The sequence below is a fragment of the Boleophthalmus pectinirostris genome, unplaced genomic scaffold (assembly GCF_026225935.1).
Source record: "Boleophthalmus pectinirostris isolate CB_2022bp ecotype Guang Dong unplaced genomic scaffold, ASM2622593v1 HiC_scaffold_16, whole genome shotgun sequence".
Taxonomy (NCBI): domain Eukaryota; kingdom Metazoa; phylum Chordata; class Actinopteri; order Gobiiformes; family Gobiidae; genus Boleophthalmus; species Boleophthalmus pectinirostris.
The window spans coordinates 11,634,763-11,661,983 of NW_026571095.1; the positions used below are offsets into that span (position 1 = coordinate 11,634,763).

The following is a 27,221-nucleotide window of genomic DNA, read 5'->3' on the forward strand; positions in this document are numbered from 1 at the left end:
TTTCAGTAAGTTGCACATTGAGAAGTTGTTCCATCTCACAATGACCATTTTTATGCAGCCACAAATTTGAAGAAGATTTACTCAAAATGTCCTTGTCTCTGTCAAAATGGAATTGGTCTAGTTGGGGTTTTTTTGTAAGGTTTTTGATGAGGGAGGAGGTCATTCTGTTTTCTGATTGATAATGAAGAATGAAAAAACAATATGTAAACATAAACATCTTTGGCATAATTTAAAATGGTTTTGTAATTGTGAAAAAAATTAATAAATACAAGTGTTACGAGGAAAATCAACATTGCATTTGCACGTTAATATACGTAAATAAACATATTCAACAGTTTTGGCTTTTCTTTTACCCCTTTCAATAGATAAAATATTTACTGTTAGATCTTTATTTGCTATGGCTGCAGTCCTAATTTGCCATCATTCTGAAAACCAAGGATAGAGTTTTGAAGAGTTTTTGATTACTACTATCAATAAAAAAATCTTTACAAGTTTGAAAACTATTTTCAAGCAATAATCTATGGTTTAGTCTCCGTGATTTACAGGTAATTTTAATATCCTATAACCTCATTAGACCCCAGGACCTTGTGCAAAGTTATGGCCTATAAAACTGAATCTAAATAAACAACTCATTTGGAGGCTCAGCCCAAACACAGTCACAAAGAGCAGTCATTATCACTTTATTATTGTGCCACCTCTCATTCCCCAGAGGTCACCACAATGCAATAGCCAGGCTGGCGCCACCTAGGGCCTCCGCTCAATTTCTTGTCTCTCCAGCGACTAGGTCAGGAATCAGAATACACTAAACGGTTTGCAAGAACCCCAGAAGTTGTAGACCATGCACCAGCCAATCAGCCAAGAACTGTGAAGCCGGCAATTACTTAGACACCACTGAGCATTCTGGTGCATTACATACATCTCAACCAAATAGCAGCAATTGGCTAAATAAATAAAGCACCTGCTCCTTCAAGCAAATTAATCCAATGCTGCAATGTCAGATGGTTTCCATGAAATGAAACCAGCTAATGAATAAGGCTAACAATGCAACATCTCCACATAGAACATTTATTCCATATTGCAGCAAAAAATTTGACTTAAAATGCCTTGTAGTCCTCATCTCTGTCACAAAGGATTTTGCCAATTTTTGAGACTATAGAGATTCTTATTGATTAAGAAATAGCCACAACTACTTAAAAACAATCATGAAATAACAACTGAACCTGGGATGCCTTTTTGTAAGTGATGGAGTGAGGAGCTCATTCTGCTTTCTTCTCTTAAATATATAAACAACTTTGGCATAAACTAAAATATTTTGTGTACTAGAATTACTAGAATAATTTGGATTATTTAAGTCCTGGAAATGTCAATCTCTATTCAACTAAAGGTAAAAGGGTGATGTTTACTTGCCACTACATGTCATCACAAGGTGGAACAGAGCATTCTGAGCTTTGGACATGCTGATAGACAAATAATAAAGGGTTACATAAATAAAACAAAACACATAAATGAAAATGAAACAAAACACAACTCCAGGTATGTTTTTGATGAGATAACAACATTCAAACATGGCTTAAAGTTCACAAGAGTCAATTTCACATAATATAGGACCTTTATGTAATGATACTACTGTCCACTGCCATGAGTCTCTTGATTTACTTATTTTTGTGTCATCTAATCTTAGACCTTCTGTTATGATGGCCTACAAAACTGAATCCAAATAAACATCTCATTTGGACGCTGGACCCAAACAAAGTTGTACTGGGTCACCCCTCATTCCCCAGAGGTCACGCCAATGCATGAGAAACACCTCTAATGGTAGCTCCGCACAATGGACAATTCTGTTACGCAACCTGCCCGTGAACTGAAGCCATCATACAGGGGCCTCAGTGTGGTCATCTGAATGCATCATCTATTTTTAGCACCTTCTATTGTTGTTGTGAGAGAGATGAGAGCAGAGACGGCTTTCTCATTAAGAGCACAGTGTAAAATGGTGGACCGTAGGGTTTTTGTGGTCAACAATCAAATCAAAGGTTTTCCCCCGATGGTGTTTGGATATGAGGCTGATTTGTCAGGTCGGGCTCTTAGAAGTGACTGTGGCAGAGTGGCTCTGGGCTGGGATGTGTGTGATACTGAAGACTCTCTGGGTTAAATAGGGATGTGCTTGTACTAACACTGGTAACAGCTATCGGCTCTGCTCCAGAAACATGCTGGATTTTTTAATCTCTGCATTTGAATTGAATTGCTTTGACTGGAATGTTCCCCTGTATGGCATTACAAATAACTTATCAGTATAGAAAAAGCAAGTGATGCAACCAAAGCATGTTACAGGTCAGATCTGCGGAAACTTTTGATGAAATCAATGCGATCAGTAAAATTTATTTAAGTCAATCTATGAGTTTAAAGCTTCCAACTGCAAGTTAATGAGATTTCTTTTTTTTACCAGTAGATGGCAGATGTGAAACCTGTTCCCCCTCCCCACACCAGTCCTATGTTCAGTTTCACCTGTGCTCTCTGCTCTTCTTGTCAGGCCAAAGCTGCCAGACTGTCAGACAAAAATAATGTAGAGTGAGAATACAACATGGGCAGGTCGACCAATCTAATTACAGATGACAGCTTTAATGCCATACTATGGAACATTCCAGTCAATCAATAAGATCTCCAGCAGCCAGACTGGTCAAAGTATTGATATTCTATTGAAAAATCTGCAGCTGTGTATCTCTAGTTTAGAGTGCAAAATCAAATCTGACAGAGGATTATATTAGAATTAACTGTAATTTAGCAGGATATTAAATTTGGAAGTAAATGGGCTAATAGTTAATATTTTTACTTTTTAAGCATTCTTAACAAACGTAACCGTTTTTCCTTATTAGTTAAACTATTACTACAGGTTTTTGTAAAATAGACAAATAGGCCTAGTTAAGCTTAACTGTTGAGGTAACAGCAAATAAACTAAATACCATCCTCCTCACCATGTTTTCGATAGTAAAGACAATTCTGTGATGAAATGCCTGTTCCCCTCTCCCTGTTATTAGCCCAGTGAAATACGGCCTCTGTGACACTTCCCCCGTGCTCTAATCACGCTGCGCGCCTTTTTGGACTTTCCCCAACCTCTTTTCTTGCAGCCCTGTGCGCACGGCTCCACTGCAGCGCACACACCGTAAATAACAGAGAGGAGAGGAGCACGCAGGCAGCCACCGTGCACTCCCCACACCTGGGTCCGCTTCCTTCCTGCCCTCCCCGGGAATTCTTCACTTCCACCACCTGCAGCACCGCGCCGGGCCTCCGCTCCCATCACAGCGGCCTGTCCGGGCTTGTGCGTAAAGCTGCAGGTGGTTACTGGTCTCAGGTCTATACGGTGTTACACGTGTAAAGAAAATTGGACCATGATGCAGCTTTAGCCTAGTCGTTTTGCATAAGTGTTTAGATTGGGACCAAAAAAAAAAAAAAAAAAAAGACTGGCATGAAGTAGTGAGGCTCTACTTGTGCAATGGTAGTGCCCTCTGCTGGCCATATGGAAAATGTTCCTTTTTATTTATTTATTTATTTTTTTTTTTTTATGTATATATAATTTTGTTGTAACAGTGACATGCATTAGACCGGTTTGCTTTTTCTTATAAATAAAACTGACATTAAATAGATTAGCATTGCCCAATATTGTTGTTATAGAATATTTTATGGGTATTCTATTTGTATTCTGGGTAGTTCTGAGATACTGAGGTAGACCATGCAATAGGGATGTTATTTAGTTTTTGCTCATATAAATCTAAAAACGTCTAAAAACAAATCTACAAAATCTTGCTAAAAGTTTATATAAGGTATTCAGGAGCAAGAACACATATATTTTGAAGGGGATGCGAAATAATTCAATTCAAAAATTTTTGACAAACATAATTACACATTTCACATGTACCTGCATATAATGAATAATATTACTTATACTATGTAAGAAATAATGACAATAAAATCCCATCTTGTTTCCAGTTTATTTACATTATATAAGATCAAACAACTCTTGGTCAATATACAAATGTTATCACAAGTTATTAACAGAGGCACAATATTGTTGAAGACGGTAACTGTGAGGTACAAAGAATTAAAATAACAATTGAATTTTATGACGGTGCCCAGTACAAAAGAATACATATGGCCATTATCACATACAATTCAGTGAGCAAAGATCAGAGGGAATGATGGGAAATGTAGTCCTGTCCCTGCACTATTGTATTGTATGAGTCAACCGACCTCACTTAAAAGCATATTAAAAACTAAAATGCATTGCAACAGTGTATATTTATATTTTGCAGCTGATGTCATCAACGTTCCCTGGGGATGTGATGTTAACTGTAGGCACTGCTCTGTCTGAGGCTTTGTTAGGCTTAAATCTGAGCTTTATTTTAACACAATTGATCAGAAAGAGCTTAGTTAGAACTACAACACGTGCGATAATTTGTGCTATTAAACAAGTCTCTCAAACAGACAGTCACAAGCTTCTTTAAACTTATTTGACAGTGTTGGCTAATGTGTTCACCATAGTAACTGTTGGGCATTCTGCCATAGACATATATGCAGAACACCCCCCCCCCATCACGAGCCTATGGGCAATACTAATACACTGTAAAAAATATATGAAAAAAGTTGTCTTATGTGTTCTTATCAAAAAGTACTCATTTGTTCTTATGTGTAAGTCAATATATTAGGGTTTAACTTTAAATATTTTTATATGATGCACATTCATTCAAACACATTACTGGCCGCTATAAAAGTGGTCATATTCACATACCATAACAATGACTGAGATGACAAGATTTCTTTTAAAAAAATCTACACGACATGATGGTTCAAATGATTCAGAAATAAACCTTTACATTGCATAGTATAATCCTGGTTTTATTGCCTGGAACGTTCCACAGTATGGCATTAACATTTCTGTGGATTAAAATGGTCATCGGTGAGGATTACAACCTACTAACAGTATCACCGGAACAGTTATAGTTAAAACATTTTAGATTAAATAATAAAATGAAAAAATAAACATGCAACAATAAATGGTTCTAGTAGCTACCATTAGAATATATAGGCAACAATATGTACAAACCAGTTAGTTTCATGGCAACACAACATTACAGAAAATAACAACTTTAAATCTTGAATATTTTGAACAATATAAAAATGAAGTATTTCTATCTTCAGCCCTGGATTTTGGCCCACAAGTCTTTTTTGCTTAGTCGTCCGCTCTACTTACTCTTATGTGACCCAATCATCACCTTGGAAACGAAGTTAACAATAGCGCTGGCGGGCTGCTCTGGGTCATGCTCCGCAAACAGATGACAGATATTGTCCGTAGAAGTGCCTGTTTTCCTGGCCACAAAGCCGAAGATTCTGCAAAGTAAAGCACTGTGGTTAACACTAGCACTGTCATCTGTGTTAAATTGGCCATGTCCTTTTAAAAATAGCTGTTAAATGTGAAATTATAGCAGAACAACACAGCAGAAAATAGTCGTTTACTTACTTTGCTGAGGGGTAGCCATCTACTTTCCACCTGCAGGAGTTGAAAATAGGGCAGTGATGTAATTTGGCTGTACAAATATTTTAAGTTGAAATATTTAAGTGATACTCACTTCCTGTCTTGAGGATCCAACGCACAGAATATGACTGTATTTACATTGTAGTGCCTCCGGAAGAAAAGCCTAAGACAAACAAACAAACAATAAAAACATCATTATTTCATTTCTAAATTTGTGTTGAGTTTTGACAGTATTTGACATCTTACTTTCTCTGGTTGTCCGTGAGTGTGATGCCCTGGGAGGACACTTTGAAGTGCACCACAGTGGAGATAACAGGAGGGTTGGCGTGCAGTGTCATGGTGGTGGCCTTCTGCACGGCCTGCGTGCCAGTCAGCGACTCCATCTCTACCGAGCCCAGGTACCACACATTACACGCTGTGGACAGACCATCATCATACATTCAGTTACAACAGACTAACATGCCATGTCACTACTAAAATGATTTTGATAATATACTGATTTTCAATACCTGCGCCTTGTTTTAACAGTTCAGCAGCAGAATTGGAGATTGATGGAGACGTACTCTCTACGACATCTTCTAATGGATCTAAACAATGAAAATTCTGTGATTAAATGTGTCACCAGTTGTTTTTTTGAGTCACATTTATAAGCCCATGGTGAATGAATAATTAGAACTATTTCATCATTTCATATTCACCTTTGTCTGGTATGATGAGTTTGCAGGGCAGAGCCAGAGGAGTGATTGAATGTTGGCACACTAATGCAGTTAAGCTTCCTATGTTAACAAAGACATACAAACAGAGTATTTGTCATTATACATGTTAAAAATCTGTCATTCGTTTACCAGTTTATTTCAACAGTGCCAGTGATGTTAAATAGAACATTTGGGTAGTCATGCCAAACCCCCACTAGAGGGCACTGCTGTAAGCCAATAGACCCAACACCAGCAGAGAGGGCACCAGACTGTATGGCCAGTGTGGGAGAATGGACACTCACCAAAGTAGGGCTCATTGGGACAACCCTTTAATCGGACTCCCTTCTGTGTACACTCAATCAGGAAGTGGCGCACCAACTCATTTGACAGATCACCTCCTGTCGAAAAGCATATACATATCTTAAACATGGTCCAGTGTATGCATTAACTAAAACTATCTCCTGAAATTTAAAGAGCCTGTTCCTAACATGTTTTAGTTTGAACTTTTAGCCCCGCCCACTCTCCAATCTCTGCTGACCTACTATGGCAGAGCAACAATGTTTCTGACTGGATGAAAACAGGTGACCCTGACAGTAACTGTTAGTTATTATATATTTTATTTTGATTAAAATAAATTAAAATCAGGTACAGGACTGTTAAATGAGAAACAAGTTAGTCCATTGGTTTTGTACTAGAAAGGCCTAATGGGATTATGAATACACAGAGCTGCTATGGGGGGCTCGGGGGGTTGAGTTAGGAATGCCTTGACACAATAGCGTCTCCTTAAGGTGGCTTGGGTTTCACACGCACAGGGATCGGAGCGTGAAGGAGCATGTCATGATGTCACTACAGGTGCCAGTGGGTCCAAACAAAAGGGCAGGTGGGAGAACTCCAGGGTGGGCTTGGGCAGGGAGGACTTAAACAACTACATGGTGATTGCTGATGTGGAAAATTCTCACTGGATCTGTTCAGTTAAGAGTAAACTAGCAATTATGGCTCCATCTGTGCATCATTTTATTGGAATCTAATCAACATTGATTTGATTTGGCACGATTGTCAATTCCCAAAGGCTGGAGTTAGATAATTTAGATAATAGAATGTTCTCTGCTAAGAACAAAATGTCCTGTCTTTAGACTAGTAGTTCCTCTACTTATTATTACGTATCAGTTCATATTTGAACCTTCGCAATTACTCAATTAAACTTTTATATTGGTTTGAATTGCGTTTCATCACTGGGGCAAATCAGCTCTGCTATTTTAAAGTAAGTAAGACAATAGCAATGGCTGTAAAAAGACCGTAAATGTTGGCTAAGAGTGTTATGATGTATAGCATTGCAACAGTGGACATGCCTGTAATATTTACTTTGGATTGTGCCTTATTGTTGTGGCTTGAAAGTGTGTTTATTTCTATAATGTAAGCATAATTAAAATGATATACTAGCTGTAATTGTTGGCTTGTTAAAGGACATTTAGCTATTAAAAAATAGAGTATTTTGTTTTAAATTGTTAATTGCTATGGGAATGGCCCTAATTTTTCATAATTCTAAAATCCATGTGGAACATTTGCAGGTTTTCTTATTCAAACTTCTTATTCAAATCGCTTTTACATGCCTTTTATTTATATGAAAATATGACAAATGAAAAGAGGCTGCATGACTAAAACTGCACCAAAAACCTAAAAAGCCTTTTCTGAAAGTCCCTGGATAGCACCTGATCAGGTTTATGTATGACAAAAGTTTCCCAGGAGAAAGTGGCTGGATCAGAGCTGGCTTATGGACCAGCACAGCTTTTGTTATGGGCTGAAACATTAGCTGAACATCTAAGACTATCGGGCAATAGGGTCTGCTCGCTCTGTGGCCTCCATGCCCAGGAGAGATGCTCCCACACACAAACACCAGGTCAGACTCTCAGGTTCCACCAACACAGTGGACTGAAACTGTAGTGGACTGAAACTGTAGAGGACTTTGTGTGATTTCAGGACATCTCTGCTTCTGGCCTACTGATATTTATGTATGAAATAAGAGGCAATTCAAATGGCAAAGACGGGGTATATATGCTTGGTTTGTTGAGTTGGTCTCACCTTTTTTGGTTTGCTGGAGAACAGAGGGTGGAGGTGTTGCCACTTTCATTGCCAGTCCATAAGCTCCTTTGAAAGAGTGACTGTCCCTCACAATAAATGAACCAGGCTCCTTATCCTTTAGAACTGAAATAGCTGAAAATATAGAAGAAGAAAGTCCAGTTTCTTTTAACATAAAAAATTTAATCTCGCAATACGTACAAAATTAATTAAATACTTAGTAGTTTAAATCTTGATGTAAGTAGTTACTTTCAAGGCCATGATTAATTGAATCTAATTAAGATTTCAAGATACTGCGGTGAAGAGACCGCAAGAACTCCAAATAATTTAAAGTAAAGAGAGGAGCTCAGAGCATTGCAGTAGAGGCTGCGCTGCTCCAGATTCATTCTGTTGGAAGTCTGTTTTGACTTCATTTTAACACAAGAACATAGCTCCAATACAGCAGTTACAGTCTCTCCAAGTGCAGTCTGAGCAAGAAATTACAGCACTGGCAGATATTTTTTAATAAAATAATAATATAATCATAATAAACACATCAAAATGATCCCTTAAATACTCAAACCAAGATTAATAGTTTGAACTGAAGTAACAGCAGCAATTATTTAGATAACAAAGCAGGCCTGTCACCATAATATCAGTTTATTGTTCAATATATGAAAGCTGGAACAATACACCTTTGAGCTCAGTATTTATCATGGGTACACTGTCTTTGCAATAGTGGAGAGATTTTCCCATAACTTCTGTGGCTAATTATTGGTTAATTCTGACATTTATTGATTGCAGATAAAGTTTTTTTGTGATACCATCTATTTATTGGTTGGTTTACTGGATTAGTGCCTTGTGACAGTGGCATAAAGTATTTTCAGTATTATAATTTATCGCAATATTTCTCTATATCAAACTATCGTGCTTCAAAATTCTGGACAGACCGATCACAGTTTAAAGAAACTATATTGTAACATACCTTGATCTCTTGAAATGTCAGGTTTGTACCAGAATTTGGATGTGTCCTGTACAAATTTGACTGTGACCTGCTTGCTCGCCAACACATCTACAAACAAAGAAACAAAAAATAAACATAAAAAATAAAAAAGTTAACTCCCATTATGGTTATGCATAAACCAATCAATCTATCACCTATGACATTTACCTGGCAGTGGTGACGCATTACCAGACATTTGCATGGAAAGATCTGGTAGAACATTGGGAAAGGGAATACTGAGTGAACTCCCGCTGTGAGGACTGGAAAACCCGCTCAGAGCTGGAGAGGCCGTGCCCAGAGAATGCTCCCCGTCCGACACCCTCTTCTTTTCGGGCAGGAGCGGAGGCTGGTGGTGCCCCTCCATGATCGTCAGCAGGTTCCTGTCTCTACCCGTGTTCGCCATCATAGTTGAGTCCATACCGTAGCTTAGCCCAGAATCCTCTTGTTCTTCGAAGCTCTGAGCAGGGCAGCGGCTGAGGGCGAAGTGGGCCATGCGACTGCGCTGGCTGCTGCGCGGGGAGCTGTGGCCATTGGGGGCCGGGTGGATGTGGGGGTGGTGGAGGAGAGGGGGTGAGTGGTGGTTGTAGTCCAGGGCGACGGCGTGATGGTGGGGGAGTGGGGGGTCTCGGGCGGAGGAATGGGGGTAGCTGTTCAGGGAGGCGTGGCGGGTCAGGGCTGGGTGCTCGGGCCAAGGTGGACTTATAGAGGAGCTGATAAGAATAGGAAAAGGATTAATGTAATATAGCAACAATTATTTATATATTTTTATATATTTTTTAAAAACTCTAGGCTAGGGATGCAACAATGTCCAAATGGCTCTGTATGACAATTACTTCCATCAGTACTATATGCTATGAGGTTAATTATGGTATTAATTACTGGAGTACTGTCAGTATTGTCAAAATATTCCAATATGAATTCTTTCAGCATATTTTTTTTGTTATATTCTTTACGTAAACAAAAGCTTTTAAAGGGACAGTCTGGAATTTTGAACATAGGACCTCATTTCCTAGTTAACCAGAGTGTTGGAGACATGTAGAGAAACTTTTTAAAATATTCCATCCAGTCCTTGTATTTTCAGAGGTCGCTGGTGCTAGACTAGCACATGTCAATGGCCATAGTTAGCCTGCCAGTAAAACAGTCTTACACACTCCACAAATCACACGACGCAAAACAATTATAACTCCAGACTGTGGATATGAATGTCTGAGTCGATAGAATAATTTTAGAAGTAAAACCAATCTTGCATTTGAAAGATTTATGTCTGAGCAGCAGTGAGTTGTACTTCCTGATAGAAAGCTTGGCAGCAGTGGACTGATATCACCTCTCACCTATCTTACCGGCAAAGTAAAATTCCGCTACTGCTGAGAAAAAAGTCCCTCAACATGCGACGATTCATGCAATACAAGGTTAGTTTTATTTCAGACATTATACTATAGACACAGACATTCACATCGACAGTCTGGTGTAATAATTGTTTTGCTTTGGGTGTTTTGTGGAGTGGGTGAGACTGTTTTTATTGGCAGAATAACTATGGCCATTGACATGCGCTAGCCTAGCACCAGTGACCTCTGCAAATACAAGGACTGGATGGAATATTTAAAAGATGTCTCCACACATCTCCAACACTCTGGCTAACTAGAAAATGAGATCCTATGTCCAAAATTCCAGACTGTCCCTTTAACATTAAAAAGTATCTTTTTTCCTCCTCCAAAATGAGAACTCTGCTCTCAACCACATGTACTGGCAGGATTGTCTCGGTACAGCTCAATAATTAAGACAAATCATATAACAAGAATTCAGTTCCTCTTTTAGTACTCTACAGCAGAAAAGATTGCATTTAGTAATAGGAACTTGCAATCTAACATAAGTCCATGGCAGGCAAAGCAGGTGAAGTGTCTTGCCCAAAAACACAACAGCACAACAGCAGTATGTATTGTCAGTAGAGGGGATCGTACTATCACCTTTTGCCATAGTGGGTGATTGTGTGTACCAGCTGAGCTGCTGCTGCCCTATACAGTGAAGCATTGTGGGTATAAGTAATGATAGGAGGGGCATCTTTGTACCTGTCTGTCCGCTGAAGTGTCCCGACGACAGATGTGGAATGTGTGAGTGCTCTGTGACAGCTGATGGAGGGCTCCGCCAAAGAGTCGACTTCAGAGTACCCCCGGGGCTCTGGGAACAAAGACATATTCAGAGTAAGTATTTTTAGCGTGTACAAATGTTCTGTGATGTCCAAACTAACTGCTTTATTATGGGGACTAATATTCCTGATGAGGTTATTATGTCCCACTTTTTACCCAAAACAAAAGAAGGAAAATGAATTATTTTACAGATATGTTACAAACTACATGAAAACACTGTGGTAATTTTTTCCACCCATCCATCATGTATCCATTGTTGTTAGCATAGAAAAACACACACTAGAACCACACCAGTAAATTCAACCTAAAACATACAAACTTCAGTGAGTCTAAGCACAATTAACATTTTTTATTGAGCCATTAAAGGTGCACTATGTAACTTTTCTGCCACGTCTCCTATGTCTCACAGTACGGTATTAACGTAATCTATCTGATGGAGAAGCACGCACGACACCACTCATGTAAGTTACAAGTCAGATCTGTGGAGAGAGGACACCACTCAGAGTAAAAATGCATGATTTTCAAGCTATTTTGATACCATGTTGAAAAAAAATGTAATTGAATACATGCAAGACAGAAAAGTTTAAAGATATACTGTGGAACATTCCAGGCAAAGAAATGATCTTTGCACTGAAACAAACAAGTGGCAGGCTCTCCATCAGAAAAGTTACATAAAAAAAGTTACATGACCCATTTAAATTAAAAGTACACCAACACACATTAATAACCATGACACTTTAGTCCTTACAATAATCCTTACAACCACGTCAACACTGATAAACTGTTGGAAAGTAGCCCAAAGAATGTCTTCCCTGTCTCTCCTATTGTGAGACATAGACACCGCAGTAACCATGGTAATACCACAAGACTTAAGCTAGCAAGAGGCAGCAGGGTTCCCAGGCTCCTCCAACTTTACATGTACAACTCATCCCTATGGCAACTTAAGAGTCAAGTTTGGAAGTTAAGTTTATGGTGGGAATGGTGCATCTCATGTGGCACAGATCCTTAGAATTAGCACAACAACAAATCTACAATTACAAGAGCATATGTATGTTAGATTTAGATAAACACAGAAACCATGAAAGCATTTTTGACCATGCATCAAAGCTGACAATAGGGGAACCAACAATGTTCTACCCAGGGCGTGTACCACCTTCAAACCACAAAAATGCTAAATGTATATATATGGCAGAAACGTAGACAGTAAAATCCTTCCACAAGCCAGGATTAAGGGTCAGGACTGGTTAGGAATCTCTCTGCTTAAGAATTTTATGGGGCTTCTTTGTTTTGTCTCAATTGGCCAAACTACTCAAAATCCTTTAACAATGTCACCATTATAAACGTAGAGCCACGAAACCTGGTATAGTGCATTTCTAATGAGAGAGAATCCACCATGAAGGTCAAAGGGCAAACATGAAAGAAAAAAAAAAAGAAAAAAAAAGTCTCTTTTCTCTCATTCTCAACTTACTCTGAATTTGATTGTTCTGTACATCACTTGAATCGCCAATGTGTCTTACAGTCATAGCACTGAAATGGTATGTACATTTTTTTCATAATAATTTTTCATAATTCTATTATGAAAATGAAATTAAAATGACTGAAAAAGCAAGTAATTTAATAAGACAGACACACAAACAAACTAAATTTCTACTCAAAGGAGCAATGAGTAACTTTTTTAGTGAAGGGTACACCACCTGTTGTCTCAATTGAGTTGTGATGTCTTGATTGCCCTAGCCCTAGATTATTCCACAGTATGACATTAACTAAACCATGTCCATAGAGACATGCAAATGATGGCTCCAGGACAAGTTACAGGTCAGATCTGTGGGTAGGCAACCTCACTCACATTACTATTGACCTTTGACTCGAACTAGAAAATACACACACACAAGTCCTGTGCTCAGTTCTCTGCTCTGGCTTCCTGTGTGAATAGACTTTAAAGCAGCTCTGCTTGTGTACAAGTCTGTCCATGACTGAGCACCAAAGTACATCTGTGACATGTTAGTGCCATATGAACCATCTGCACTCTGAGGAGCTCAGGGACCGGCCTCCTGCTGGTGCCCAGAGTCAGGACTAAAAATGGGGAGTCAGCGTTACAGATTCATGCAGCTTAAACCTGGAATAGTCTTCCTGAAGATGTGAGACAGACCTCTATTTTGACACTGTTTAAATCCAGGCTCAAAACAGTTTGGTTTAGCTGCATATGACTGAAAGGTTTTCATTTTTCATTCCGTACTCTTCTCTCTAATTTAATGTCTCTCTCTCGCTCTCTTTTTAATTTTATAATGATTATTTATGTTTCGATTTGTTTTTATTGTGATGTGGTATATCTTCTCCGAGTTACATAGTGCCCCTTTAACAAAAAAACTGACTACTAAATACTATAATAATACTAATGAGATATTCTTAGCCAATAGCAGTCTCAGAATTGCATGCATTCATTGAAAACGTTTGTAAAACAGTGTGATCCAACTTACATAAAATATAAGCTTACCGTGTTCACTTTTGTAGCCAAAGGAATGCATGTTGAAAGATGGAGTTTGTCTTAGATTAAATTCAGACATGTTTTTCACTGCAAACAAAGTTAAATATTAAATAATTTTCACAGCAGCAGTCTAAAAATGACACATGGGATAGAACATTTACCATAAGGAGTGGGAGGTGAGATGGGAAACGCCGGAGTGGGGGGAGTCATGTCACTTCCTGCTTCGACCCCACTATCTATGTCTGGACCCTGTGATCTGTAATCTGTACTGTCACTCCTGTACAACATGCTCTGAAAAAGAATAATACATTTTCATAGACTGAATGCCACCCACAAAAATTTAGCTAATAAAACCTATGGTAATGTGTAGTATAGGGCTGCAACTCTCTATAATTACCTAGACTCTAAAATATATGCTGGAATAATTTATAAAACAAAGACAGATCAATGAAAAACAATAAAGTACTTGTGAGTGAAATTTTAAATCTGCATTGTGTAACTATTCTGGATTAAGAAACACTAGAACAATTCTCCTAAATATATGATCAAAATATTCTGCTAAACTGCACTTATTCTAGGTTACAGACTTTTTTCATACGAGTGACATTTTAAAGCACACACATGCATTTTATCTGTATTTATTCAATTGTTCCAACCTTATTTGCTTGTATTTGTGTCCAGTTTTAGACGTACCTGAGACTGTGGTACACAAGGTGAGTATGTCCTCTGGCTCCTATAGTCCTCGTTCCCGGCCCACCCCGAGGTGCAGAATTCTTGGTGATCTGTGACATCGTTGTCCTGGCGACTCAGGCTCCGTGACACTCCCAAACGGCTCTCACTGGACTGGACAGCTGGTAAAGAACACAGGGAGAAAGAAGAATGGTCAGACAGTACTTATTCAAAAATTGAGTCCTATTTTGTTAGTATATGTGAAAAAGTTAAATAAGAAAATTGACTTATCACCTCTAATGGCATTGTTGTGATTATTTAAATTTGAAAGTTACTAAAAATTTATAATTATTTTCACAACATTGACAAGTCATGATGGGTGGTACATTTAGGTGTATTTTGTCATTTAATTGCCTAAATTTGATAAAGAATTTGTGCTTCTCATTCTCAGACATAACACTTGTACTTCGACTTGAGTAAAAAAAAATTAATGGTGTAGCAGTTTTCTTAGTTTTTATGTTGACAATATTAAATGATTTGAGCATTTGTGTTTTTTGTGCTGCCATTTCAAACACGAATTTCTCATTTGGGTGGTTTATTTTGTGCTTTTTTAATATTTTGTCTTGACAGTTATTCTTACTTGAGTAGTAGATCACACCAAATACTTTTTAATTTTACTTCAATCATTTCTTGGTCTACTGTAAGTAATATTTTGAAGTAGTACAATAGTATCTACTGTACCCAGGTGTTATTTTGCACGTAGAGCATTGGGACCACTTCAAAGGAGTACTTAAAACATGTCAAAATCCCATGATAAAAAGTTGTTAAAATAATTTCAGAAGTTTACATTCTCAACTTGTGCTTATCACACCATTTTGAAGCTAGTAGGTCAACAGTTTGTGAGATTGTCAATACAGATGCAGCCCGCAGTCGTGTTTTGAGAGCACAGCTGAAGAATGCTGGGAGGTCTTCTTTAGTGGAGGGGGGAGGTGAGTAGAGTCGAGGGGGCAGTGTTGGGAAGTAACTGAATACATGTAACGAGAATACGTGTCCTGAATACTAATTTTGAGGAACTGTATTCTGCAGGGAGGGGACGAGGCACATGTCATAAGATTCGGTCCACAAGAATGAGACAAGATGAGATTCTGATCAAATTTTAATAAATAAATTGTATCATTCAGCTCACAATTTTTCCTTTGCAGTTTTGTATTTATTTAATTGTAAAGTTTTGCTGTCATTTTAGCACAGATTTTTGGTATTAAAGCTTCTCAAGAGGAGTTTCTTAGTAAAATTAACACATTTTTTTTGATCCAAGGCAAGTGTAAAAATATGAGGGGAAAAAAAATCTCACAAGATTTTTCGCATGTGTGCACAATCTTATGGCAGTTTTGTCTTGCGAGATCTTGTAGCACGAGATGTTGTGCCAAGTATTCTGGTAGAGTTACTTTTTCATTTGGTGGTATTAAGAACAGTTACTTTTCTAAAAATCATAAGAATACATGGCGATACTTGATCACTCAATTAAATCTTCAAACTGAACAGAAAAATAGTGAGACAATATAAAACACTGCTCCTGTAGTGCATGGAAGTGTGATTTTTCCTTCTCTAATCAGCGATAAATAAATGCATAACAAAGCAAACAAATATACAGCAGTTTTTAATCCTGTGTTGCATTTTTTCACCACCATTGAAATGCAACCCTGCAAGAAAGTATTCAAAATATTCAGAATACAGTACTCTGATTGGACCATGTATCAGCATATGCTACAAAATAGATTTTAATGCAGGTATTCAGTATTCTATAACTAAATACATTTTCAAAGTATTCTTCCCCTCACTGGTCAGGGGAGGGGGGGGTGTCTAATGTTGTGACTGCAATGAAGAGTATGGCTACTCAGCACCAGGGTGTCACTCAGCCCTGAAGAATGCTAACGGTGCTAAAGCGCTAATGCCCCGGGATCATTATGCACATTGTCAGTGGCCAGTTGTACAGATGACACACACAGGGTCATACAGGATTCACGGTCCATGCCACTTACTCATATAATACGGTTGTCTTAAAAGGCGTTGTAGCAGATTTTTTTTCCAGTGTGTTTGAGAAAAATTTGTCTATAACCCCCGGTACAGATACATATTGTTTAACATACCTGGATTTTTGTTTTGTATCATTCACACAAGTTTAAAACACAAACCCTGCATATTTGGATTGAGTTCTTCTATCAAACGGAAAACACTGTTCCACCTTGTGATGTCATGTGATATCATGTGCTCCACTATGTTTTTAAACTCCATATAACTTCATTATAATAATTTGGATCATTTCAGCTCAGTAATTGCAAATTTGTACAGGACTAAAGGTAAAAGGTTAGCCAGGCTGGTGCCACCTAGTGCCTCCGCTCAATTAAATTTCTCTCCAGTGAGAAGGTCAGGAATTGGAATACACTAGACAGTTTGCAAGAACCCTGGAAGTGCGAGTCCAGGCACCAGCCAATCAGAGAAGAGCCAGAAATTCTGTGTTGGCAATGATTCCTGAGATTGTTTCGGCTTTAAATCCTCAAAGAGAATGTTTGGTGAATTTTATCAAGGGGAAAGACGTGATTGCCCTTCTTCCTACAGGATTTGGGAAAACCTTAATATAGTATACAGTTAGCCCCGTTAGCGGCTACATATGTCACGACGTCACGAATAGCAGTGATTGGTTAAATTAAAAACAGTACCCACTTACCGCCGAGCCGAGCGAACTAATTCCAATGCTGCGAGGTCAGTCTGATGAATCAGGCTAGTAAAAGGTAGCTGTTAATTTGAAAACTACCACTTCATGATGTCACAAATGTGGAACAGAGCATTTTGAGCTTTGGAGATGTAGACTAAACACGCAAGGTACTCAAACATGTGTGAAAGAAACAAAACACAGTATGTTTTGGATGAGGTAACAATATTCTAACATGGCTAAAAGCTCACAAGGATTATTTTTGCATAATACAGAACCTCTTCAAAACTCCATACTACATGTTGAGGCAAAGCTTTACATAACATATTTTGTAACTTGGGAAATTACGGTGCATAAAAAAAATGCCTGAGAAGAAATGATGAGGTGTTGCTCCAAGTTTAAGCAACAGGAATTGAAGAAGAAAAGAGGGTAAGTACGCTTATTGCTTTGCCAATTAGGCCAAACAAAACTTATATTTTTATATATATATATATATATATATATATATATATATATAAAATAAAAAAAACACAGTACGGGCCAGATAATCACGTTTTCACAATTTTCTTTCTATGTATTATATTTGATTCAGCACATCAATATCATAACAGTATAATTGTATAACTTGAAACTACCAACAACAAAACTCACAATAATCGTTTTCAATATATTATATATGTATGCTGGCATCACCCTTTTAAATGTCCAATATCACGAAAAATTTACTCTTGTGAGCTGTAAGCCATATTGAAATGTGGCTACCTCATGCAACAAACCCACAGTTGTGTGTGTGTTTTCAAGTTAAAAGCTACCTTTTACCCTTTATTTAATAGATAATGGAAATTGCAGAGCTGAAAGTATCCATATTATTCCAGTGAAGGTGTATGGATGAAGTTTAAAAACACAGTGGAGCACTTCCTATTCACCTTATTCCAGGTTTCAGGTTGTATTATTTTGAATGGGGCTGCCGATCTTTATCACAATTAAGTTCAATACATACTGTAAAGCCGTTTTAAAGCCAAAGGGAATCAGTGGAGTGCTGATTTGTTGGTGCACATAAGAATTTAATATTTTTCACAAATGAATCGATGTTATGTCATATTTATGATGCAAAACTTTCCCCAAATTCTCCACTGACATGAATGGGATCCCCATGAAACCGGAAGTGACACAACAAAAGCATGATTTAGGAGCACTTGGAGACAAAAGTGGGCAGGTTGGAATAAGGTGGGTATTCTCACATGAAATCACAGGGCAGAATAAAGTGTTTTCTGTTTGAGAGAAGAACTCAGCATAAATATGCAGGATGTGTGTGTTAAAACATGTTTGTACGAAACAAAACATAATTGCAGGGATGCTTTTCATGAAGTTACAATATTATAACAAATCTTTAAGTGCATTTCTAAGTTACTGAGCTACCATCACTGAACAAATTCCCAAAGCAGATCGTAAATGCATACGATTCACATTCTTCTAAAAAATATGTTTTCATCTAACAACTTATAATAATAAATGATACAGCTTTACTATCAAGAAAAGCTCTCATGACCTTAGCCTTGAATTCTATCACACAATGTCACTGAGCCATTATCTTTAACGCCATACAAACTTTTACTATCTCCTCTTAAACCTCCACAATTGTCCTACTTTAACTTCCTCCCGCCTCTTTGCTAATGAGTAGAGCAGCACTTTGTTTCTTGGAATGACTCGGAGTAGCTGATTTGCACAGACAGGCATGCCTTTGGAATCAAAAGGAAAAATCTTACCCTCTGGGCTCACTTGTACCTCTCTTGGAAATTCCTCAAGTCCTCCCTCTATTGTGGCCCCCCAAGCCACAATCACTGTAGTTTATGTAGTATGAACTGCCAAATTAAAATGTTTTTGCTTATTCTGAACTAAAAACATGTAAAAACATAACTTTAAAAAATAATGTCAAAATGTAATAATAGATTTCTAACTTTAATTTAGCATGGTTTAGTTTGGTGTAACACTGCATTTCTATCCTGGGTTCATCACCTGCTTATCTCCATGGAGACATTACTGCTTACTTTGCTTAAAATGCTTCAAAGTATGGCATTAAACTTCTAAATCTCCATGGAGACAAGACAGACCAAGTCAAGTCTGTGAAGAGGCGATCCCCCTGCTCCCAGTAAAAATGCATGTTTTCTGAGATATTTTTGAATAATAAAAATACCTATAATTCAATAAATGTAATACACTTCAAAGCCATACTGTGGAACATTCCAGACAAAGCAATATAATCACTCTAGAGACAAGCAAGAGGTAAACTGTCATCCCCAAAAAGTTACATCTAAACCTTTAGTCCACCTTTAAATATGCTGACGACAACTGCTCTGATTCTGTTTTGTTTCTTCTTAACCACATAGCTCCACAGACAAGTCCGGGCGGCCCCTCTCGCGCCGAAACGCACAGCAAACATCTTAAAAAGCTGGCAACAACCCTGCTATTTCTCCCAGAAAAGAAAAAAAATAGGTCTGCAAGGAGAAAAGGTGCGTTTGGTTACGAGAACAGAGACAAAGAAAAAGTGAAATAACTACAACGGAACTACTCCATTGTGAAAATATGCTAGCCTGTTGTTTAATTACAGCTACAATTTTAATAGACGTTGTTAGAGGAAATTGTGACTAATAGATTCCAGACTTTGAGGCTAGCTTACCTGTCTGCTGCGTGCTTTTTAGAGAAGCTTCATTGTTATCACCAAAGCGGTTGCCATTGGTGTATTTAGCGGATCCGTTCACATGCGAGCTCTCACTCCTCTTTAACACGCTGTTCTGGCTCTTCACTGGGACAAAAGTTGGGTCCAAGTCCATTATAAGTTGATTTAGCTGATCGATGGAGTTATCAATGTCCATAGTTAATGATTTGAACTCCTCATCACGTTTGTTGTTGTTGTTAATATTGACAGTTGCGTTTTCTTTCTGGGTAATCCTAATGGGATCGGTTATGTCTCTGGCTGGGGGTTCGCTGGTAGATCCTTGCTGCTTGTTGCTTGAAAATCTCTCATTTGTATCATCGGGCATGTACGCGATTTTCTGCGCGGCGACCATTTGCTGTTGCCGTACCCAGGATTGCGTGGAGTAGCTTCCCTGTCTGTAGACATGCTGTTTGGGCATGGCAGTACTTGGGTTAGAAGATGCTACAGAGTTACTTCTGGAAGTCATGCAAGCCCTACGATTGTCACTATACCCCCTGTCAAACTCCTCAATGGTTGGGTTATGGATGTGATTTGGGGTTTGACTCACATGGTCCTCCGCGCCAGGACTTCCAAAGCCATCAGATAATAAAGAGTTCTGGCTGCTTTTGTGACAAGAAGATGACAATGTCCCCAAGCTGTCCACGCTATGGAAGTCATGACCAGTATTCACCTCATCGTCCAAAATGTCCGTCTCCCTCTCTCTAGGACGCGGGTCTCCATTCATATGCACCTGCGCCGGAACTACCTGCTGTACCGCACTACCTGGATCATCCATCTCATCCAGGGAAGGGTCCTCTAGTCCGAACCCGCTCAGAAGGCGCTTCAGCTGGACCTTCTCCTGCTGGCTGGGGCCCTGGTTTGGTCGGATGGTACCAGATGAGATGGTGGTAGGTTTGTCTGCCCACAGAGAGGTACTGGACAAGCCTGAATCGCTGCTGACGGACAAGGCGTGGTCGCTGTGGTCCGGGCTGGAGGTGGCGGAGGTGGTGCGTGCCCCGCGACCCAGAGACGGCTCTCCTCCGCTGGGGTCTCGCCTCTTGTTAGCACCCTTGTCCTGGTTTAGAGCCGGAGCGCGAGGAGGGGCTGGAAAAAAAGAAGATGTAGCGCTTCGTAAATGCACTCAGCGCGAATGGGAACATATATTATCGTACAAAGAGACGACAGACATAACACGAAACTCGAGACAGCCCACCACCATTGACAAAGCTATGGACAAACCAACAAACAGGACATTTGTACAAACAAAAGACAAGAGACAAACACCAAAAATACAGTATGTAATGCATTCACTGAAATAGATAGAATTCAAAATATGAACATTGTCGTGTCTAATCATAGTTGCAAATTGTGGATTAGATTAACATAATTTATATGGTTATATTTGTTTTACTAGTGTTCCAATTGATCAGTTCTGGATTTGAGAAAAAAAAATGCAGTTGTAGTTAGATGAATATCAAAATGAGATTGAAGATTTGGCTCATGAATATTTTTTGCAGATATTTAAATGGCACTGGAGTCAATCAAAATGTGACTAAAAATCAAAACATTAACAACTTACCAAAATCTACCACAACTAAAAATGAGAATAAACAAGGTCTAAAATTCGTCAAACTTTAAAAACTGTTTTTGACAATAGAGTTACAGACATGCAAAGCAGACATTGCATTGACAAGAACTTAAATAACACCTGACTAACAAGTTCTAACTGCAGTCATATCAGTCATGGACAACCTCATTTGCTCTTTTCCATTTTATCGGAAAATCTGCTCCCCAGACACGCATGTCCTCCTCTTCCTATCCCCGTATCAGATGGCATAAAAAGATGCTGCGATTTCCGTGTGGTGCTAACTACTCCTCTCCGCAGCCTGACCCCGGAATTCCTCACCACACCGCGATTCAGCCTCCCCTACTCCATCTCTTCTGCCCTTTGACCTCCGGCATATGTCCAAACAATCTCCTTAATCCTCAAAGGTAACAGGAGAGTCTTGGAGGTTAGTCATTTTGAATATCCCTCGTGACAGCAGGAATCACAATACACTGCTAACAATAGATTGGACAAGATGGACTTAGGCTATGAAGCACTTGCCTTTCAGTTAGAGAGCAAGTATAGAAACCCACAACGCGGCGTATATGATTAAAGTATTAATTTTCCTTGCGTGGAATTTAAGCAGGTCAGATCCAGCGGGAGTATCTTTAACAAATCCTTGCATTCCTTCTGGCAAGCAGGTTGGGACATAGATGTTTTGCTAGAGCAATGACTATCCCATCTCTCCCTGTCAACGTGTGTCACTGGCTTCTTGTCCAGCAGCCCTCCCTCCCGCTCTCCTTAGCGACCACCCATTTGAAACAAAGTGCTCCTACCTTCGTTGAAATCTCCAGGTAAGAATACAAGATCAACTCCATGTTAGTAGCTGCAGCCTGAAAAACGGCGTACAAATGCATGGTTTGCACTGAGTGGATAGTGGTGAGGGTCAACTCTTCGGAAGAAGTTTGGCCTCTGCTCCTTCTTTCTTTCGGAGAAGGTGAGAGTATTTGCACAAAAAGGGGGGGCCTTGAGACTACCATATAAGGACAGAGGAATGTAAACAAGTGGGGCGGGGCTTAAGCGAGGGGGCGGAGCGAGGGGGAAGCAAGTAACCCGACCTCTTGCCCCGATTCGAGGGACTACCCCACTTGGGAGGAAAAAAAAGTAGAATAGAAAGAAATGGGGCGGCGCAGAGAATGAAAACAACATTCCTGTACCTCCAAGCTTTTAAGTCGTTTTTTTAATTAGACCAATTTTTGCCTTTTACTTGAAGAGCTTGGCAAGAGGCGGTGAAGGTGTGCTTTTGCCCCAACTTGTGTGTCATGAAATTACACGTCTCTCTCCCTCTCTCTCTTCAGCCTTGCATTATCAGCAACAAAACAGATGTGCTCCCCTCACCGTAACTCTGTTCTTCAATTGTTCTATGGGGGAATACACAAAGATTAACAAAAGCTGCGAATGGTTAACCAAGAATGTTCCTAATAGTGAACTTGGGAGAATGAGTCAATGCTTTTATACGGCAGTGGTGCGGTCACGGCCCTGGATAATCGGCCAATTACAGAGTAGAAAGACGTGAAATTGGAGAAGGTGCTAACTGCTCTAGTATCACAGGAGGTCGAGATGAGGACTGTTGTTTAACCTGTCAAAATAATTACCCTAGTTATATCCTCGTATGGTTGAATATATGAGGAAAAAATGCAATAACTTTATCTCAACTCACTACAAAGCTCAAAACTATTACTTTAATTTTAATACTTTTGGTTACTTGTTGACATTTCTCTTCTTGCGCTATTCTGATTATACTTCGCTGTTGCAACACTAGAATTCACTCACTGTGGGACTAATAGTTATTTATGTAGTACAATTTACCCAGAAATACTGCCAATGACAGCATAACATTATCATTCTCTCCCTTTTATTCACAGGATTCAGAAAGATGAAAAATGATGACCACTGTGAGATAACAATTTAAAACTAAATATTATATCTTTAAGAAAAAGTCCTCAAAATGTTGCATATAACAGGAAGCTGAAACCTGTAAATAAATAATAAAAAAGTGAAAATAGCATTACTTTTATTGATAAAGTAATGACTATAAGTTTTTTGAAATACTTTGATTAAAAACTCTGAATGCATAAGGTAAAAGAGGAATAACTTTAAACCACACAAACTGTTTGAAATGGACTAGTTCTGCTTTTTTTTTTTTTTTTTTTTAAACTTAACTTGAACTTAAAATTAAAAAAGCATGCCCTACTTTTGCTGTGATGAAATGGAAATGCAACCACTTTTAACTCAATCCATTTTTGGTTCTTTTGTGATCTAAAATCTGGTCTGTTTTTATTTAGATTTGAGGTCTTTTTTTTGGTTGAAACAAAACAGCAATCACCAAATCTGTAACTGTCGCCCTGAACATTTTAATCATGTGTTTTGAATATGAAAACTCAACATCCATTTCCCAGGCTGCCTTCAGTAACAGTTATGGAGCCAGCACTCATCCATTTGAGGTTTCCAAACTATGAATTACACATTTCCTCTAGGAGAGCATCTCACCAATACTGGCAGTGGCAGAAACTATCCTAGTATTACAACTATTTCCCATAGCTATCTGAGAATCATTATCCATTATTGGCTTTTGAAGTGGATTTTGAGCAATTACAGTTTTATATGCTGCTGAAATGATATATCGAAACTGAGGCTATGTTGTTGATTTTATGAGTTGTTTTCCAATAGGAGAATACAATTATGGGGGTAAAATGTATTCTGGGATGCCATGGAAATTACTGAGGGGTTTCACTAACCCAAATAATAAATGTTGACATTTTTGAGCAATGTTGTAATTTTCAACTTTAAAATAAAAAATATATATTTTAACTAAGTAATTCACAATCTGCAAAAAGAACATAATTTGCCTTGCCCCAGTATAGACGCATTGTACAAGCAACACATAGTTTAAAAATCTGTCTCCTGTGTGCGGTCTTATAAAGCACCGTCTTGTCCAAGAATCAGGGAGTGTGTCGTTAGCATGGTAGTTGTTGCAAGCATTACAATTACAGCTAAATTTTGCAGTTGTGCAGAGCGCTTCTAAATGTCTTAGAAAAAAAAAAGTCAGTCTTAGAACCTTTAACATTTACTAGGGATATAACAATAAAAGAAATATTGTGAAATCGTATCATCAAAGTTCTCACAATAATATCGTGGACCATCACAATATATCAAATTCCAAGTCTCTTTGCTTAAATTAAGAGTTATGATGCAGCAATAGCTAAAAAAGACAGAGAGAGCTACATAGACCATGATCCTTTGCTCCATTTCAGTGTAGACTACAAGAAGAAATAACAGTTCTAAGCACTTTTAAGACTTAGTTTTTTGGATTAAGTCTTGTCAAGGCATTTTAAGAGGAAAAAGTAGCATATTAACAGTTTTGTTAGCCTCCACAAAATATTGCAATAACTATGGTACTGTGAGATGTATATTGTGAAAATATACCAAGAGATTTGGATATTGTTACATTCATAATCGTGAGCCTCCCCACCACCCATTGTGAGCTTTCCCACAATATCGCAATAAATATCGTACCGTGAGGTTCATACTGTGGCGATATCTTATCGTGAGACTTGGATATTGTTACACCCCTAACATTTACACAATGCAACTGGTAATCAGAACAAGGCAAATATACTTAGCCTTTGAAATGATTCAGGAATGTCTCAAAACACAGCCCTATAAATGTTTACAACATTTTATTTTCACTCCCTAACTAAATTAAACAACCGCTGAGATCTGGTTGACAATAAACCCAAAACAACACCCAGTCTGGAAAATCTCTGCCTTCTATTCACACAACGGGATAAGCACACACCGTTAAGGAAAGCCATTGAAGTAAATTAAGTTTTCTTTTCACAACTTTAGCACTATAGTGGTAAAGACTTCCTCCACTGTGACGGACAGCTCCTCTGAGGGACTGGTAAGTAGATGTAGAATTTGAACTAAGCTCCTCTGTCTCTTTCCTCTCAGATGTTGAGTTTACATGACAACACAGTGCTGTAAATATCCCACATGAATGCTTCCGAAAGCCTGGAAGAAAGAAATGGCTGTTTTTTCGTTTGTGTTTTATCTTCTTTGATTCCCCAAATTGGTGCTTGAAAGTTTTAGTAGCGCAATTAGACATACAAAAAGAAAAAAAAATTGCAGTTCAATTCCATCCAAACAAATTGTAAAACTAGTGAATGGATAGTGGGAAAGGGTGGATCGGGCTCTATTCTGGGAGGCTGTTGTGAATTGTGTGGTTGAGTGGAGAGAGGAGACCGCAATGGGGACGTGAGGGCCCGGCAGGGTGGCTCTTAGGCACTGAGACTAGTATGTGTGTGTGAGTATTTATTGCCTACCGCGGACCTGACTCCCTTATGGGCACAAAAATCAGTTTCCCATGTCGTCAATCCTTTACTATTAGATATTATTAGATTAGCTGTGGGTAGAAATCGGTTAAGGTTAGGGTTTAAGTTACACTATGTAATGTTTGACCATTTGACCATTTACTTATCTATGGTGATAATCACGTAGCAGATGCTCCACTAGAAGGATTCAAGGTTAGCAAAGTAATAACTATGATTAAGGCTAGGATCAGACTCCAGCAAATAAATGTACGTCAATGTATCGTCCCCAAGAAGCCTAGAAACCCTAAAGGAGAATGAGTGTGTGTGTGAGAGAGAGTGTGACTACATGGGATGGTTTAAAGCCTGCCTTTTTATTTAAAGAAACAACAAAATAGACATGTCCTGAGAACCAACTGCTGCAGTCTGAGTCCAGCATTCCTTTGACTGTGCAGGCCTGGTGCTAAAACCTCTGCGCTTCAAGTTCAATTTGCTTTAAAACTAAAGGCCATTTCTCTCATTATTGGATACAACAAAAGCCACAAAAGAAAGACAATCCTGCAATAATGTCCCAAAGCTTTGTTCCTATTTTTTTATTACAACTGAAAAAAAACAAAACAACTGAAAAGTATTCTTTAGTAGTTCTCTGCTGCCATGACAACAAATTTACCCCAGATTTGGTAAGATTTTGAACACTATTGTCTTTGCATGCCGTATGTAGTTGTTGACAGTTTAGTATTTAACCAGTAAAAATCAAGACAATTGCTTCAGTATTTGCAATATGCAACAGTGTTATGACTCTCCTCGCAGTAGTAGGACCAGATAGCGCCTACATACATCCCCATGTTGTCTGGTAATCAAACAAGATTGCAGTTTTTATGAGCCTAAATAGAGCAATGCAATTATAATTCTAATAAATACTTATATCATATATTAAAGACGCACTATGGAGGGTCTGCCTTCTGCTTTTCTCCATGGAGATAGTATTGTTTACCTAAAATGTTCCACAGTATGGCATTATAGTGTATCTATGTATCTCCGTGGAGCCATCGGGCCAAGTTACATGTCAGATCAGTGGAGAGACAACCCCCCCCCCGACAATAAGAATAGATGTTTTTCAACAAATGCAAGAAAGGCAAGTTTAATATTATACTATGGAACATTTAAGGCAATGTAATGTTATCTCCATGGAGTCGAGCATGTGGGATACCCAGAAAAGTTACGTAATTGACCTTAATGGGCCCATACACTTTATTTTCTTATCTATGTTATAATGTTGTTTCCACATCACAGACATACCTGGAGTTGTGTTTTGTTTCATTGAC

The 27,221-nt window shown here is 38.6% G+C and overlaps 1 protein-coding gene across 2 annotated transcripts in view; it reads right to left on the reverse strand.

Annotated features, from left to right (window-relative positions):
• Nucleotides 1–3,969: 3,969 nt before the first annotated feature.
• LOC110159466 (tensin-3) overlaps nucleotides 3,970–27,221 on the reverse strand; it is a 45,402-nt gene continuing 22,150 nt past the window's right edge. For both annotated transcript variants that reach the window (XM_055151711.1, XM_055151710.1), the window contains 15 exons: nucleotides 19,963–21,084; nucleotides 14,600–14,757; nucleotides 14,068–14,197; nucleotides 13,916–13,993; nucleotides 11,344–11,452; nucleotides 9,446–9,987; nucleotides 9,260–9,346; nucleotides 8,299–8,430; nucleotides 6,522–6,617; nucleotides 6,223–6,300; nucleotides 6,034–6,111; nucleotides 5,771–5,939; nucleotides 5,619–5,687; nucleotides 5,510–5,539; nucleotides 3,970–5,379 (listed from right to left, as the gene is read on the reverse strand). In XM_055151711.1, the coding sequence (XP_055007686.1) occupies nucleotides 5,235–5,379; nucleotides 5,510–5,539; nucleotides 5,619–5,687; nucleotides 5,771–5,939; nucleotides 6,034–6,111; nucleotides 6,223–6,300; nucleotides 6,522–6,617; nucleotides 8,299–8,430; nucleotides 9,260–9,346; nucleotides 9,446–9,987; nucleotides 11,344–11,452; nucleotides 13,916–13,993; nucleotides 14,068–14,197; nucleotides 14,600–14,757; nucleotides 19,963–21,084 (3,023 nt within the window). In that variant the 3' untranslated portion in view covers nucleotides 3,970–5,234. The remainder of the gene's footprint in view (nucleotides 5,380–5,509; nucleotides 5,540–5,618; nucleotides 5,688–5,770; nucleotides 5,940–6,033; nucleotides 6,112–6,222; nucleotides 6,301–6,521; nucleotides 6,618–8,298; nucleotides 8,431–9,259; nucleotides 9,347–9,445; nucleotides 9,988–11,343; nucleotides 11,453–13,915; nucleotides 13,994–14,067; nucleotides 14,198–14,599; nucleotides 14,758–19,962; nucleotides 21,085–27,221) is intronic.